The sequence below is a fragment of the Sceloporus occidentalis genome, unplaced genomic scaffold, assembly GCF_023333645.1.
Source record: "Sceloporus occidentalis isolate IW3139 unplaced genomic scaffold, rSceOcc1.0.p SCAF_57, whole genome shotgun sequence".
In the NCBI taxonomy this organism is placed as follows: domain Eukaryota; kingdom Metazoa; phylum Chordata; class Lepidosauria; order Squamata; family Phrynosomatidae; genus Sceloporus; species Sceloporus occidentalis.
The window spans coordinates 3,901,654-3,918,267 of NW_028317037.1; the positions used below are offsets into that span (position 1 = coordinate 3,901,654).

General features: G+C 46.4%; 2 protein-coding genes and 1 long non-coding RNA gene across 3 annotated transcripts in view; 2 read left to right on the top strand and 1 right to left on the bottom strand.

Annotated features, from left to right (window-relative positions):
* The window catches only part of LOC149287734 (uncharacterized), a 41,085-nt gene extending 38,380 nt beyond the window's left edge, over positions 1–2,705 (top strand). The window contains exon 5 of the mRNA XM_089492524.1: positions 1,073–2,705. Within this exon, the coding sequence (XP_089348650.1) occupies positions 1,073–1,548 (476 nt within the window). The 3' untranslated portion in view covers positions 1,549–2,705. The remainder of the gene's footprint in view (positions 1–1,072) is intronic.
* LOC149287725 (uncharacterized) overlaps positions 1–16,614 on the bottom strand; it is a 415,509-nt gene that overhangs the window by 274,160 nt on the left and 124,735 nt on the right. The gene's annotated exons all lie outside the window — the stretch shown is intronic.
* LOC149287727 (uncharacterized) overlaps positions 1–16,614 on the top strand; it is a 253,773-nt gene that overhangs the window by 222,562 nt on the left and 14,597 nt on the right. The window lies entirely within an intron of this gene.

Here is a 16,614-nt window from a genome sequence, read left to right on the forward strand (position 1 = left end):
TGTTGCAGATGACCTTTGCGGATGTGGCAGTCTATTTCACAGAGGATGAATGGAATCTGTTGACGAAGAAACAGAGACTTATGTACAATTATGTCATGATGGAGAATTATGAAAATGTGGCTTCTGTGGGTAAAGAACCTGAATCCATTGTCCTTTCTATGAAGGCTGAGGTCCCTTTTGTACTAAATTATCATGGTGCTGATTCCACTAGAATTATAGAATCATAGAGTTGGAATAGACCACAAGGGCCATCCACTTCAACCCCTTTCTGCCATGCAGGAATACATTTCCAAACACCATCCATCCTCTGTTTAAAGACCTCCAAGGAAGTGGACTCCACAAAACTAAGGGAGTTTCACTTTCAAAGAGCTCTTACTGTCGCTCCTCAAAGGGCTTGATGGTTTCAAGATCCTTCACCACTTTGGCTGCCTTCCTCTGCGCATGTTCCAACTTGACAACATCCTTTTTAAATTGTGGGGCCCTGAACTGGACACAGGATTATTCTGACTAAAGCAGAATAGAGTAGCACTATTACATCCCTTGATCTAGAAACTTTACTTGTATTGATGCAACCTAGAATGACATTGGCCCTTTTAGCTGTCTACTGTGTTGGTTGTGAGTCATTTAGTGCCACACAGCATTAAGCATCCTCTGCAGTTAGCTTGCATCATGCCATGTGCTCTGACTAAACACTCTATGGCAGTCTCACAGGAAATGATGCCACTTTTCAATCAAAATATTTTTACACATATTTAATGGAATATTTTTCAACTGCCTGATTATCTGCTTCCACTGATTTCCTCATGGCAGTTCCCCTACAATCTCTTCTTTGCTAGCTCCTATGAGTAAGGATACAATCATTATATGGATTTGGGGGCATCCAGAACAGTTTCATGCTTGGGTCACTCACACCAACTTTATTAATTTAACCTGAAGTAGGAAGGGGTGAACGTAGGGCTAAATCTTGGAGTAACACCTTCCTCTCTTAACGCTGAGATTCAGTCTTCTCTGTCATTGTCCTTGTTTACAGAAGAACTTGTCAGTCATGAAAGTGTCCACAGAGGAAAGAAGTCACATAAATGTCAGCATTGTGGGAAAAGATTTGCCTACAAGTCAGTTCTTGTCAAGCATCAGAGAGTCCACACAGGAGAGAAGCCATACAAATGCCAGCATTGTGGGAAATGTTTTTCTTTGAAGTCAGACCTAGTGACACATCAGAGAGTCCACACAGGAGAGAAGCCAGACAAATGCCAGCATTGTGGGAAATGTTTTTCTTCAAAGTCAGACCTAGTGAGACATCAGAGAGTCCACAAAGGAGCAAAGCCCTACAAATGCCAGCATTGTGGGAAATGTTTTTCTTTGAAGGTACACTTAGTGAGACATCAGAGAGTCCACACTGGAGAGAAGCCATACAAATGTCAGCATTGTGGGAAGTGTTTTTCTTCTAAGTCAGACCTAGTGAAACATCAGAGAATCAGGGCTAGTTTGTGGGAATGGCAAAGGGGGCCTTGTTACCTGTGGGGCATAGACTGTGGAAATTGGGGGTGAGGCTAGGTTTGGAAGAGGGTGATGTTGAACGTTTCGGGCTTTAGTGTATTGTTTGGATTGGAGTGGGCAGTTCTGGCTTAAACACTGGGTTTCTGTGTGTTCTCAATAAAGTTATTTGCTATTTCAACACACTGGACTCTTTGATGCACAGAAGTTCTGAATTTTCCCAAAACTAACCCTTTCTTCTATCCTCAGTCCTCAGCTGCATTCCCAGCCATAAGAACAGAAGGGGCACACACACACATATGTGCACAGAAACACACAAACATACAGGATACACAGAGAGAGCTATATTTCAAAACTAGAGCCTTCCTTTACTGGCTTTCCCTCCTGAGTCCAGCTCTGCACCTTGGCCTCCATTGCGATCTCCTTAAAGGAAGAAAAGAGGGAAGGAAGAAAGGGGAGGCTGCTGAGCTCCCGGCGCATATCTTCCTTTCCTGTAAAGGCCGCCAGCGGAATAAGCAGCAGCATCTAGGCTCTGGCAATTCCTGCGCATGCTGAAGAAGGCCCTTTGGGGGCATCTGTGAATGCACAGTCTCAGCCCCTGAAGCCATGACTGCCCTCACAGGGAGGGAGGGAGGGAAGTGGGGAGAGCCCTTGTCCTTTCCATTATACAAGCTATACAAATGCCAGCATTGTGGGGAATGTTTTTCTTGGAAGTTAAGCCCAGTTACACATCAGGGAGTCCACACAGGAGAAAAGCCACACAAATGCCAGCATTGTGGGAAATGTTTTTCTTTGAGGTCAAATCTAGTGAGACATCAGAGAGGCCACACAGTAAAGAAGCCAAACAAATCCCAGAAGTGAATTAACATTATTTTTGTCAAGAATGAATACAGAAAATATATTTTCAATCCAGCAGTGAAAAGACCCTTATACTTATGTTTGTAAGGGTTGTCTATCCATATGTCTGTGGTTTGTCTGTGGCTAAGTCTGTTTATGTTTAAAGTTATATTTTGTTAAGTTTAGGTTTTCATTGCTGTTAGTATAGATCATAGTTTATAAATTTGACTGGAGACTGTAGTATAGGTTAGCGAAATAGAGGGGTGGGATTTGTTGCATCTGGCTCAAATAGTTATGGGAATGTTAGTTTTTGCAATGGGTGAGATGTTGGCTGAAGAAAGTTGGGGGCCGATATTAACAGAAAGGGGGTTAGTTTCTGGGGGTGGCAAAGGGGGCCTTGTTACCTGTGGAGCATAGATTGTAGGATTTGGAGATGGGGGCTAGGTTGGGAGGAGGGTGGTGTTTTAGGTTTTGGGGTTTTAATGTATAGTTTGGCTTGGAGTGGGCAGTTCTGGCTTAAACACTGAATTCCTTCTATGTGTTCTCAATAAAGTTCTTTGCTATTTCAACACACTGGACTCTTTGATGCACAGAAGTTCTGCATTTGCACAAAATTGACACGTTCTTCTTTCCTCAGCCCTCAGCTCCATTCCCAGCCATAAGAACTGAGGCAAACACACACGCACTGAGAGAGAAAGAGATATATGTACAAAGCAGAGTCTTCCCAGCCTTTCTCTCCTGAGTCCAGTTCTGCAGCTTGGGCTCCATTCCGGAAGGAAGGAAGGAAGGAAGGAAGGAAGGGCGTACTCCTTCCCTTCTTCCAGAGGCCGACATTATTATAGAGGCTATAGGTGAGGTGTCCAGTAACTCAGTGAATAAGATCATACTGGATCAATTTGAATCTGTGAGTACTGAGGACATGGAGAAGCTCCTTGGAAGTGTGAAGAAGACAACTTGCCCTCTCAACCCTTGCCCTTCATGGCTAGTGTTCCAAGGAGGAGATGGACTTAGGACTCATCTGAGATGTATCATAGATGAATCTCTTAGGGAGGGCTATTTTCCATCTTGCTTAAAAGAAGCAGTGCTTCAGCGTCTTCTGAAAAAGCCCTCCCTAGATCCCTTGGACATGAACAATTACAGATCCGTCTCCCATCTTCCATTTCTAAGCAAGGTGATTGAGAAGGAAGTTGCTCTTCAACTCCAAGCATTCTTGGAAGAATCAGATTATCTAGACCCATTTCAAACTGGCTTCAAGACGGGATACGGAGTCGAGAATGCTATAGTCGCCTTAGTAGATGATCTTTGCTTGAACACCGACAGATGAAGTGTGACCCTGTTGAAGCTTTTGGATCTCTCAGTGGCTTTCAATGCCATCGACCATGGTATCGTTCTGGAAAGCCCGAGGGAATTGGGGATCAGGGGCAATGCATTGCAGTGGATCCAGTTCTATCTCTCCAGCAGATTCCAGAAAGAGATGCTTGGGAACAGTTGTTCCTTTAAAAGGGAGTTTAAATTTGGCGTTCTTCAGGGCATCATCCTGTCACTAATACTGTTTAACATCTACATGAAACCACTGGGAGAGATCATCTGGAGAAATCGAGTGGAGTGCTATCAATACGCTGATGACACCCAACTATATCTCTTTATGCCCCAGACCTCTGCATCAACTACGGAAGGCATCTCCCCTCTGAATGAATGTCTTGGGGCAGTAATGTGCTGGATGAGGAGAAACAGATTACAACTGAATCCAGATAAGACCGAGGTACTTGATGGAGATCCTAATCCAGGTATGGAGGTTTGTCAACCAGTCCTGGATGGGGTCACACTTCCCCTAAAAGACTGTGTTTGCAGTTTGGGGGTGCTCCTGAATCCATTGCTCCAGATGTGAGTTCAGATAGATGCGATGGCCAGGAGTGCCTGTTATCAGCTTTGGTTGATATGCCAACTGCGCCCCTTCCTGGAACTTGTAGACCCGAAAACTATCATGCATGCTCTGGTAACCTCACATCTTTACTTCTGTAATGCGCTCTACCTAAGCTACCCTTGTACCAAGTCTGGAAAATTCATGTAATCCAAAATATGGCTGTCAGAGTGGTCACTGGAAGATCTAGAGGTGACCATATCACACCTATATTAAAATCTCTTAATTGGCTGCCCATTAATTTCAGGGCATAGTACAAGGTCTTGGTTATAACCTTACTTACAGGATCACCTTCTCCCATACAATCCGCCCCACACATTGAGGTCCTCTGGTAAAATCCTTGCTACCATTGCCTTCTTCTGAGACTGAGAAAGTGTAACTTGCCCAAGGGCAGCCATTGAGTTTCTATGGCCGAGTGAGGATTTAAACTTTGGTTTCTCAGAGTACTAGGCCAATACTCAAACCACTGTATAATACTTAGTCGTAGGGGTCTCTTTTATGTCCATATTTATTCAGAAGAGCCTTCCTTTGAGGCTGAGAGAGTGCGATATATGCAAGCTCACCCATGGATTTCCAAGGCTGAGTGAGGATTCGAATCCTGGTCTCCCGGTCCTAGTCCAGCCCTCAGTCCATGGCACCACGCTGTTTCGCTTTCAGACCTTTCTTGCTGGCTAGACGTGGCTCCAGCTTAATCCCAGAAGATGGACTAGTCTGCCTTTCTGCTTAGATAACATAAAATTAGAATGTTTCTGGACCAGCTGTGGAGGGAATCTCTAGAGGTCTGCTTGCAATCTGGGACTGCTTTGTTTCCCAGCTAATTTCCACGGATGTTTGTCCATGGATTCAAGCATCCAGACCTTGAAAATATTTTCAAAATTTATCAGTTCCAAAAAGTAACTCTTTTTATTTTATTTTATTTAAGGGACACTATTTTAGTATGCCCTTGTATTTAAGGTACAGTCGGCCCTTCTTATACACAGATTATTTTATACAGAGATTCAAGCATACATGGTTTGAAAATGTTAAAAAAAGTATAAATTTCAAATATCAGACCTTGATTTTCCATTTTTTATAAGAGACACCATTTTTCTATGTCATTGTATTGAATGGCACTTGAGCATACACAGATTTTGTAATACACAGGGGATCTTGGAACCAAACCCCAGCGTATAACAAGGGTCCACTGTAACTTGAGAATGCATGGGTTCTGGCATCCACCGTGGGTCCTGGAACCAAACCCCAGCGTATACCGAGGATTGACAGTACTTTTATTTCACATGCTCACTGACTTCCTCAGAATTTTTGCATATTCTTCTTGAATAAGATAATTGAAGCCAGAGATTCCCACTCCACGCAAAGGCAAGCATTTCCTCCAGCACTAGCCAGAGAACCTCAGTCAGGGCACCGACTATAACTTGGTGTGAGAGATCAGGAAGGAAGACAGTCCAGGGCCTGACTGGCCCAGGCCAGAAGGATGGCCAAGGGCATTGCCAGGAGGGTGCGGGGGGCATCACCTAGGCGCTGCTAAGAAGGGGTGCTGAAGTTATGGGTCTGGCAAGAGAAAGCGAGCCTTGCCCTCTTCTGCTTGTTCAGCAGCTCCGCTGGACCCGAAAAGGCTGTGGAAGAGAGGGATGATTGATGAATGATTTGCACAAATATACTAGGAATGCCTCTGAGTGTGGCAGCTCTTCTCTGGCTCAGGCGAGGTCAAGCGTGAGGGTGGCAGAAACATCATCCTGGCAGAGATGCCAGTCCTGAGCTGATTGCCCAACAAGTTTGGGGGCAAGCCACCCCTCACAAACTGCTTAAAAGCAATGCAGCGTTTCCAACAGGGATGGGAATCAGGTAGATTTTCAGATGTTGATGGACTGCAACTCCCACTCTCCCTCACCATTGGCCATGCTTACTAGAAGCTGCTTGATCTCTGGGAACTTTCCCCCTTTGGGGTTTGAATGAAGTTGGCGCGCCAGGTGAGGGCTTGCCATGCCCTGCCGCCAGGAGCCAGGCCTGTCCTCTGAGTCTGAGGTGGAGGCTGAGATCTCAGGGACAAGCCAGGGCTGCAGCCACTGTCCAGATCCTCCGGAGGTAAGCCTGCAGCCAGTCCCAGGGTCAGGTTCCCAGCAGCAAGGTTTCCCTCCTCCTGAGCCAGATTGACTGGGCCTACTCCCACAGAGAGACCCCAAGAAAAAGAGAGACAAGGGCATTCTCTATGGTTAAGTAGGAAGCCAACAGCTAGAACATGCGAGACCCAGATGGGTTAGAAATATCCCAGCACCTCCCTCGGTCCAGCATGGTTGAGAACCATCCGTGGTGCTTGGGAGACACCTTGCTCTTGCCTTGAATGTTGGCTGAATGCCTGTTACCTGGAATTCTGCTGGGATCTGGAGGACTCTCAGATTTCCCCTTTGAACCTGATGGACTGGAATGACTGAAGCCTCGTGATGAACGTGGACTGGGTTATACCACCACTGCTTTTGCTACACAGGACTTGGTGAGACAACCATCCCTTCTCCCTTTCACTCAGTGCTTGAAACACTGAGATTCTGGACTGAGGGTTGGCTAGCCTTGCAAGGGCAAAACAGGACAGAGCTGGAGGTGGCTCTGGGAAGAGTGGATCCTTCTCCTCCTCTGCTTTCATCATCATTCTTCCACCCACCCACCTTCTGTCTTTTCCCCAGCCCTGGGACTGCAGGAGTGGCTAACAAGAATTAAAACCAATGCTGACCAAAGAATATGCAAAAGCACAAGTAAAGACATCAAAAGGTTATTCCTAAAACCCAATTAAACAAACTCCACAGAATAAAAACCACTAAAAACAAATCAACAAAAAGGGGAAAGATACCCCAACAATAACCTTCCCTTATAGTTCATTGCATTTGTCATCTTTTTCTCCCTTAATCAATTTTCCACAGAAGGACAAAGGCAGGAACAGAAGAAGTCCTCCTGAGGACACTCTGAGGGGCCATCATTGGCTGGAATCCCAGTCCCTCCCTCCATCCCTGGCCCTGATTGTCTGAAATCCCAATCCCTCCCTCCATACCTGGCCCTGATTGGCTGGGAGGGGAAGCAAGGGCAAGATGGCAGGAACCACGGATCAACTAATCACTGAAAGACAGAGGATTGTACATAACTGACCCCCATTGCATCCCAGTCTCTCAAATTCCCAATGGCTCCACTTCAAAAAAGGAGGGCTGAACATTTACTGTCCCAAGGTCTTCTTTCCTCCATTTTCTTCCTCGAAGGAGGAACTGAGGGTAGTTTCTCCTCTCTTCCTTCCTTTGGAGGCCATCTTGGTTCTTTGCACACCTGCAGAAAGTGCAAATGGAGGTGTTTTACATGTGCAACACTTATGCAGTCTTCCATGGACCACCAAAGATAGAATTCAATGGCTCTCAGAGCAAAGCAAGCCTCAACCTTTCCTAGAAGATCAAACAAATCAATGAAGCTATTGTACTTTGGGCAGATAGTTAGATGACATGACTCCCTGGAAAAAAGGAGGATGGTCAGTAAAGTGGAAGGCATCAGGAAAGAGAAAGAGTGGCTGGAGGTGGACTGAGTCAAGGAAAGGAAGACTTTCAGCTTGCAAGACCTTGTTCAGTCAGTTAATAACAAGGTCTTTGGCGTTCCCTCCTTCTTAGGGTTGCTCCAGAGTGAAGCCAACTGAACAGAGGAAGGAACAGGAAAAGGCTCTTGTCTTGGGTTCCTCCTTTCTTCATTAAGAAAACCAACCCCAAACCCCTCTAGCTGGGATTACGCACAAGGCTTGGTCCTAAACTAGGGATGGGATTTCTTTTGGCCTCCAGGTGTCAGTGTACTACAACTCCCAGCATCCTTCTTTTATTTGTTATGCTGTCCAAGGGGATGATGGGAGCTGTAGTCTGTCAACATCTGGTGGGCGATAGGATGTCCATCCCAGTTGAAAGAAGACCAACTGTTTGCAATGAAGGAAACAGAGCCAGAGCCCCTTCCCTCCAGGATCCAGCCTTTGGAGAGGAGTCTGGAAAGAGCTTCAACACCAGAGATGGTCTTCTTTTGCCTGAACAGAAGCAGATGTATATATTCACACAGAGACACCCTTTGATTCCCCTCTGAAATCTCATAGACCCACAGAGACCCCCAAGAAGGAAGAGGAGGCCTGGCAGCCAGAGGAGCCTTTCTGTCTCTTTTGGAGGGAGGAGGAGAAGGGGCCTTCCTTGCTTCCAGCCCCAAAGCTGCCTCCCTACAGAAGGCCCTCCATCCCCCCATTACTGGCTCCAAAATGGGGCTCTTCCCCTCCAGTCCTCATTCTCACAGAGGAACTAAACTGGGGAGTCCCCCATGGAGGCCCCACCTTCCCTTCCTTGCCAAGGAGACCCAGAAGGAGCCCTTCTTCTTCCTAAGCAGCCAATGGTCAAAGCCACAGCCTCCTAGGACCCCATTCAGGCCTCTCTAGTCTCAGCAGCCACCTTCTAGAAGCTTCTTCCCCAACAGCTGCCCTCTGATTGGACGGTTGCCCACCAGTGATGTCATCCCCCCAGAGGAGTGTCTTTGTGCCTCTGAGAAAGGCCTCCTTCACTGTTGCCAGGCAGACTCTGTTGTCGCCATGGAAACACCAAGGGAGGGAGGGAGAGTACTGGGCATGGTCCTCAAGAGATCTGGGCATGCTCAGTAGCAGCCACTGAAGCCCCTCTGCCCTGAAGGAAGATGGCTGCCCTGGCTGCCACTGAGCATGCTCAGTCCCTCCAGAGGAGAAAACGGAGGAGGAGGAAGGGGCCTGAGCCTTTAAGGGCTTGAGCCATTCCAAGAAAGAAGGACTCATTAATAGTTAATACTAATTATAAGTGAGTCAGTTGGAAAAGCCCATCTCACTCCAGAAATTAAAATAAAGATACTTGAAGAGTTTGCTCTCTACCTCTTTTCTAATGTAAGGAGAAAATACAGGGAAGAGCAAAATATCAGTACAGAATATATAGGTTATGCCAAGATAATAAATAGAACATGTATTGGAAGGTATTGGAAGTTGTAAATATGATCAATCTGTAAATATCTTGTATGTTCAAGAGATGCTGGCAGAAGTTATAAATAACTGGAAAGTACAATTGCAAATGTATAACTGTATGTGGATTTATAAATAAAGCTCACCTGAACCTAAATCAATCAATCAATAAATAGTCACAGTGATCTGCCATATTTTGAATTAGTTGAAGTTTCCAGACTTACTGCAAGGGTAGCGCTATGTAGAGCGCATTGCAGAAGTCAAGATGTGAGCTTACCAGCGCATGAACCATAGTTTCTGGGTCTTCAGGTTCCAGGAAAGGGCGCAGCTGGCGTATCAACCGAAGCTGATACCAGGCACTCTTGGCCATCGCATCTATCTGAGCTGACATCTGGAGCAAAGGAACCAGGAGCACCCCCAAACTGCAAACATAGTCCTTTAGGGGAACTGTGACCCCGTCCAGGAGCGGTAGACAAACCTCCATACCTGGGTTAGAGGCTCCAAAAACAAGTACTTCTGTCTTCAATGGATTCACTTTCAATCTGATTTCCTCATCTTGCCCATTACTCCCTCAAGACATTCATTCACAGGGGAGATGCCTTCCTTAGTTGACGCTGAAGTCTGGGGCATGGAGAGATATTGGATGTCATAAGCGTACTGATAAAAGCCCATCCCATACCTCCGGATGATCTCTCCAGGTGGTTTCATGTAGATGTTAAATAGCATTCAAGACAGGATGATGCGACGAAGGATGGCAAATTTAAGATCCCTTTTGGTGCCATCTGCAAATTTGATAACTGTGGCCCCCAATTCTGTCCTCCAAGTCATTGATAAAGATGTTGAATAGCAGTGGGCCCTGGACAGAACCCCACTGGACACCTGACTGGTCACTTCTCTCCAGGATGAAAAGGAGCCATAGTTGAGCACCCTTTGCGTTCGGCCAGTCAACCAATTACAAATCCATGTAACAGTTTCCTTGTCTAGCTTGTTTCATGTTTTTGTTTTATATACTCTTTAATTTGGTTAACTGCTATTAAGAGACATAGCTATGAGATTCTATGATATGGGATGCACTAAACAACTTTTAATAAATGAACAAGTATTGCAATCCTATATATACATATTATCAGACATAACTCCAGAGAATGTTAACCTTTTGGTTGGCACAAGGTTCCTCTCATTCTTCAGTGCAAGAAGGAACACCTAGAAGACAAAGCAAAAAGGCTTTCAAAAGGACTGAAGCCTTGGGCAAGCCTCACTCTCTTAGCCTTCCAGACCCTTCAACATTTTAGTTGCCCTCCTTTGGACAGATGGGGGGCTGGGATTTGTTGCAGGCCAGAAGATGGCAGTTATGGAGGGAGGAGTCTCTTCTTCAAGGCTAGCCCTGATGGAGCTCGGCCTGCCTGGTCAACTCCCTCGCAGGCCGGAAGACGACAGTTATAGACGGAAGAGTTTCTTCTTGCAGGCTAGCCCTGATGGAACTGGCCAGGATTGGTTTCAGGGTCTGTCAGGAAGAGAAAGGGACAGACCTCTCAGCCTCTTGAAGTTATTGGCTGTGTTTGCAGAGTACTCCAACAGGAATGTGGATTTCAACAGCTCCTATGAAATGGTTCCTTTGGGCTGATGCCCAGAGAATTACACTACAAGGATTCTACTTTAAGTGATATGACAACACTGTAGGGAATCCCTCAGGCTTTGCACATTTGGAAGGGATACTTGGAGTTTTCTGCAAGAAAGTTCTAGTGCCGACTACACTACAAATCCCAGGATCCCGTAAGATGTAGTCTAAACAGATAAAGAGGAATCAAAGGGTTCTTTCACACTACACTGTCACAGCACTGTTTCTTTTTGGAGTTTTAATGCCTACATGCTATGAAATGGTGGGATGTGTAGTTTGGGAAACACTAGGTCTCTCTGGCTTGGATTTCTAAATGCCTCTCTCTATGCTGCAAATCCCGCATGGATTGAGGTTAGCTCATCCCCACATGCAAGAGCCAGCCTTTGGGGACTGGAAAGTACAGAATGGCCTCTTTGGTCTGTCTCCTTTCCCATCCTAAGGTGGGTTTCTGAGGACAAACCAGTCTTTCTTTTTTGCCTCTGAAGAACATCATAAGCCGGTTCTCCTCCTTCTGCCATAAGCTCACCTTGCGCTAGCCCTACTAAACAGCCAAATAAGCCAAGGGTCCAGAAAAAGTCCAGTGAGCCCTGTCTCCTTTTCCCAGGAAGAGGCAGGCCAAGAAATGCCTTTCCATTGCTCCAAAGAGAGAGCCTTCCTCTGCTGAGGTTGCTCTCCTCCTGGGCAGCTGGGATTCAGAGGGAAAGGGCCGCCTGCCTCTCGACACGGAGGCTCTCTTTAGCCAAGAGACAGTGGGAAATCCACCCTCCGTGGGTCCATGTCATCCTCCCCACAGGTCTCTCTACACCAGGGACTGTCATGGCATCTTGGAGCAAGGCTGGCCAAAACGAAGGAAGGGTTGGTTTTCTCCCCCCAGAACCAGAACCATTTCAAGAAGGGAGATGGGGAAATCTTTGTGTAGTACTCAGCATCATAGCTAGATGTCAAAGGGAAGCCATGTTCTCTGGGAGGGAGAAGCAGAGGGATTTGGGGGGAAAACCCTTAGTCTTTAAGAAGACTCTCTTGTCTGTAAACCCCCAAGAATAGGATTCCAATGAAGAACAAACCCACTCTCACTGGGAACTTAAAAGCGGTCAGGAAAAGTCTAAGAGCCTGAGTCCTTCTTTCCCAACCCATCCCATCCTAGGGTTGATTTTCAGTTGAACTCTCTTCTTCCTCCAGAATTACTACATGTACTGACCTTGTGTTGTCTTCAAGCCTGTCAAAAGAGTGCAGGAAAGCAACCAGAAGGAGAAGGCAACGTTCCCCATTGGCTCCCATAAGCTCTCCCTGAATCCTCCCAGGACCTGAGGTTTGGGAGCTAAATCCTAGCTCCTGGGGCAGGGCCTCTAGCAATGCCATTCAGCCTAATGCATAAAGTACCAACCACAGTTGCTTTCAGCTTGACATTCAGATATTCACAATATATGTTCCTGGGTGGAAATGAAGACTGACATTTTTAACAGACTATTCTCAGATCATTGGGAACTGAGAAGAATATTCTTTTCCACTTCCTTGGAGAGACAGGATGAAGAAGATGTAATTTAGCCTCCTTGTTTCTAGCCAGATGGAGGATCCAGAGTAGAGAGTGATTCCCCTGCAATCTTTGCCAGTCGAAGCAACAAATCAATTAAGCCCTGCAATTATAACATTAGCAATCAATCAGTTATTAATACTTAGACCCAAGGCCATTTGCATACAAAATGTTAAAATACAATACAGCTGTAGGAACAGCATAATAAAAGTACAACACAAGTAAATCACATAATAATCTTGCATGTAAAAGGTTTAAAATACAATTCGGTTAAAATCTAGACAAGAAAACTATAACTAAATGAGGGCGTCCTCAAAGCAATCAACAGCAATATTGGCAATATATCTAGCCCCAATCTTCATTGCTGCCAGGGAAAAAGGAGGAACCTTAAGAGTTAAAATCAGACAGGAAATTAAAAAGGAAAAGCCCTTTCTGAAAGAAGAGTAGAATCCAAAGGAGGCAGAATAGATCGCCCCAAAATTGCTTCTCCTTCTTTGTCTTCAGAGCTAGCGTTAATGGACTCCATTATGGCGCTGTTGCTTAGCTTTCCTTAAGCCGCGCGTCTTGTCTCTCCACTTACGGTACACCGCTTCCGGCTTCGTTTGTGAGGCATTTCTGAGCGTCCAGGAGACTAGAAGCGGTTTGGACGCAGTTTAGAAGCGGTTTAGTCGTTCTTAGGCAGAAACCCTTGAAGTGTTTGTGTAATGACTGGGCTCCAGTCTATGGAGGTCTTCTTCAGGCAGAAAAGGGAGGTTTATGCAAATGCAGAGTGACATCACTGCTACGGAAGGCTCTCTTGACCAATCAGAGAGCAAGATAAAGGTTCTTCTGGAAGCTTCCGTGAGAAGGAGATATAAGGCCTGAGAGACCAAGAGACAGTTGGGGGAATTGTGTCGGTTGGAGATTGAGAGAGAGAGAGTTAAAGAGCGGGTCTTGGAAGTTAGTCTCAGAATTGGACTCTTAGGTTTATTTAATAGCTTATATGAATTGAACATTATATACTTACAAATATTATACCTGCAAGATTCTTAATACCTTGTATGACTTATGTTTTAGTTATATTTTGTTATCTATAATAAATATCTCCTTGGAGTATCTACTACTCGACGCTCCTTTTACACGTGTCTTGGCTCGGTTGATGCTTGGGAAGATCAGTAAAGAAAGAGAAATAAGGTTCCTTAACTGGTCCCAGTGTAGGTTAAGGGAAACCCTTTTATAATTCACTGGTTGATGGCAGAGAGATTTAAGGAATTTCAGGGTCTACTGGGCCAAAAGCCATAATGTCTAAATGTCTAATTAAAAATTTGTAATCCACTCTGATAGCCTTTTGGCTGAAAAGAGGGGTATAAAACTATTATTATTATTATTATTATTATTATTATTATTATTATTACAGGGCTGCAGTTTGGCTGCTTGGACCACCGGAGATCATCACAGTGAGTCAGTTGGAAAAGCCCATCTCACTCCAGAAAATAAAGGTACTTGAGGAGTTTGCACTCTACTTCTTTCTGTAATAATAGCTACAAAACTGATAATAGCATTTGGGACATTTAGTCTTTTAAAAACAAATATGGCAGATTTAAATGCTGCTTTAAAACCTCTTTCCATCTGCCAGCTTTGCGCTGGTTTTGTGGGGAAATGAGAAAGTGTTGGGAGGGAGGGACTGCCAACAGAATAAGGGATGCAGGGCCGGCTCATCCATATAGGCGAACTAGGCAGCTGCCTAGGGCGCCAAACTGCAGGGGGCGCCAGAGAGAGAGAAAGAGAGATAGTGGCTTTAACCTGAGGATCATAGGCGCATTACAGACTGCCCGTTTGGGGCAGCCTGCACCCGCCCCTTTCCCCGCTGTATCGCGGCCTCAGCTGCCACAACGGCAGCCTCTGAGGCCCCGATCCGCCGCTTTTCAGGCAGTGGGGAAGCGGCAAAAGCCGCTTCCCTGCGGCCTGGAAAGGGGTGTCCTTGGGGCTTCATGCCCCAAGGACACCCGACGGCAGCGGGGAGGAGGAGAAAGGGGCCACTTGGCCCCTTTCTCCCTTACCTTGCTGGTGCAGCCATCTAAAAGCTATGCCAGCGACGCAAACCGCAGAAGGAGCTCCGTTTCGGAGCTCCTTCTCGCGCCGCGGAAATGGCGCTTTAGGTGCCCTCGCGTCGCACAACGATGTCACCACCGCGCCACATCATTTGGAGGCAGCACAGTGGTGACGTCATAATGGTGGGCCCCTTGTGGAACGGGTTCCGCCATTTTGTACGGATTGGGTCCGTACTAGGGTTAGGGGCGTCAAGAAGTGATGCCTCTTTCTAACCCTAGTATGGACCCAGTCCGTACTATTACGCCCGCCAGCCTCCAAGTAGCAGGAAGAGAGACCTGCTTGCTGAGGCTGGAAGGAGGAAGAAGTTTGCTGCACTCTGCAACTCCTGGGCTGCATCCACACTGGAGAATTAACCTGGTTTGGCACTGCTTTAACTCTTTCTGGCTCAAGGCTATGGAATTCTGAGAGTTGGAGTTTGTTGTGGAGTGCCGAGCACCTCCTTTCTCCTTCCTTCCTTCCTTCCTTCCTTCCTTCCTTCCTTCCTTCTCTCCTTTTCCTTCCCTCACTCTTTCTTTCCTGCTGTCAATCTCTCCCCCTTCCTTCTTGCCTTCCTTCCTTCTTTCCTACCTTCCCCCTTTCTTCCCCCTTCCTTCCCTCCCTCCCTCCCTCCCTCTTTCTTTCCTCCTGCCCCTCCCTACCTCTCTCCCTCCCCTTCCTTCCTTCTTTCCTACCTTTCTCCTTTCTTCCCTTTTCCTTCATTCCTTCATTCCTTCCTTCCTTCACTAACTCCTTCCCTCCCTCCCTCTCTCCCTCCCTCCCTCCCTCCCTCCCTCCCTTCCTTCCTTCCTTCCTCTCTCCCTCTCTCTCTTGCCAAGAGAGAGACTTGTTCAGGAAAGGCTTGCCATGGCCTTCCTCTGAGGCTGAGAGAGTGTGACTCCCCCAAAGCCACCCAGTGGGTTTCCATGGCCCCATCCTCCCCCCCCCCATTAACTCCTTCTCCTTCCCAGACTTTGGCCCTATTCCTTCTCTATCCACCCACTTTTGCCTCCCTTCCCACTCACCCACCCTTTTCTCTGATTCATAGACCCCCTTGTTATTGTTGTTGTTTGTTGCTGTGTGTCCTCAAGTCCTTTCTGCCTAAGGCCACCCTCTCATGGCGTTTCCTTGGCAAGGTTTGTTCAGAGGAAGCTTGCCATGGCCTTCCTCTGAGGCTGAGAGAGTGTGACTCCCCCAAAGTCACCCAGTGGGTTTCCATGACCGAGCTGGGATTTGAACTCAGAGTCATAGTCCAGTGCTCAAACAACTAGTCCACACTGGCTCCAACAATACACTTTAAAAGCTTAGTCTCTTTCCCAGGGTGTCCAAATGTCTTCACTGCAAAATAAGGCACCACAAAATGGAAGACATTCAAATAAGGGGGATGACAGGACTCAAGAAAAGCTCCAAACACTCCTAGAAATGTTAATGCATGCTTCTTAGTCATGCTCAGAATGGAGGATGCTTTAGAATACCTCCTGGACAGAAGGTTGGAATGGAGGACATGTCCTGGAAGAGGAGGAGGTCTGTCCTGCCCTGAGGTGAACCTACCATGGGGTTTTCTTGGCAATATGTGTTCAGAGAAGCTTTGCCAGGGCCTTCCTTTGAGGCTGAGAGAGTGTGGCTTGCCACTCTTGGTGGCTGTGCCTACTATGTGTCTTTTCTTTCTCAACCTGGAGCCATTCCCATCCTTTTTTCATAGGCTGCATCTACACTGCAGAAGTAATGCAATTTGACACCGCTTTAACTGCACTGGCACCATGCTATGGAATCCTGGGATTTAAATTTTTGGAGGAGAATTTGCCTTCTCAGTCAGAGAGCAGTGGAGCCACAACAAACTACAAATCCCAGGGCTCCATAGCATGGAACCCGCAGGATGACCAGATGTCCTCTTTTTCTGGGGTATACCTTACATTTCAGTCTTCTGTCCAGGAGGAATTCCAAAAATGTCCTCCCTTTTGAGCATCACTAAGAAGCATGAATTTATATTTATATGAAGGGTTTCAGCTTTTACTGGTCATGTCCTCAATTTTACTTGAAAGCCCTACATTTTGCAGTGCCTTGTGCTCCTTTGCGGTTAGTACAACTGGTCACCATGGGAGCCAAAGGAAGCTAAAGTGGTGTCAAACTGCAGCCCTGGTCCTCTCACCTGGTGACCCTACTGGTTTTCT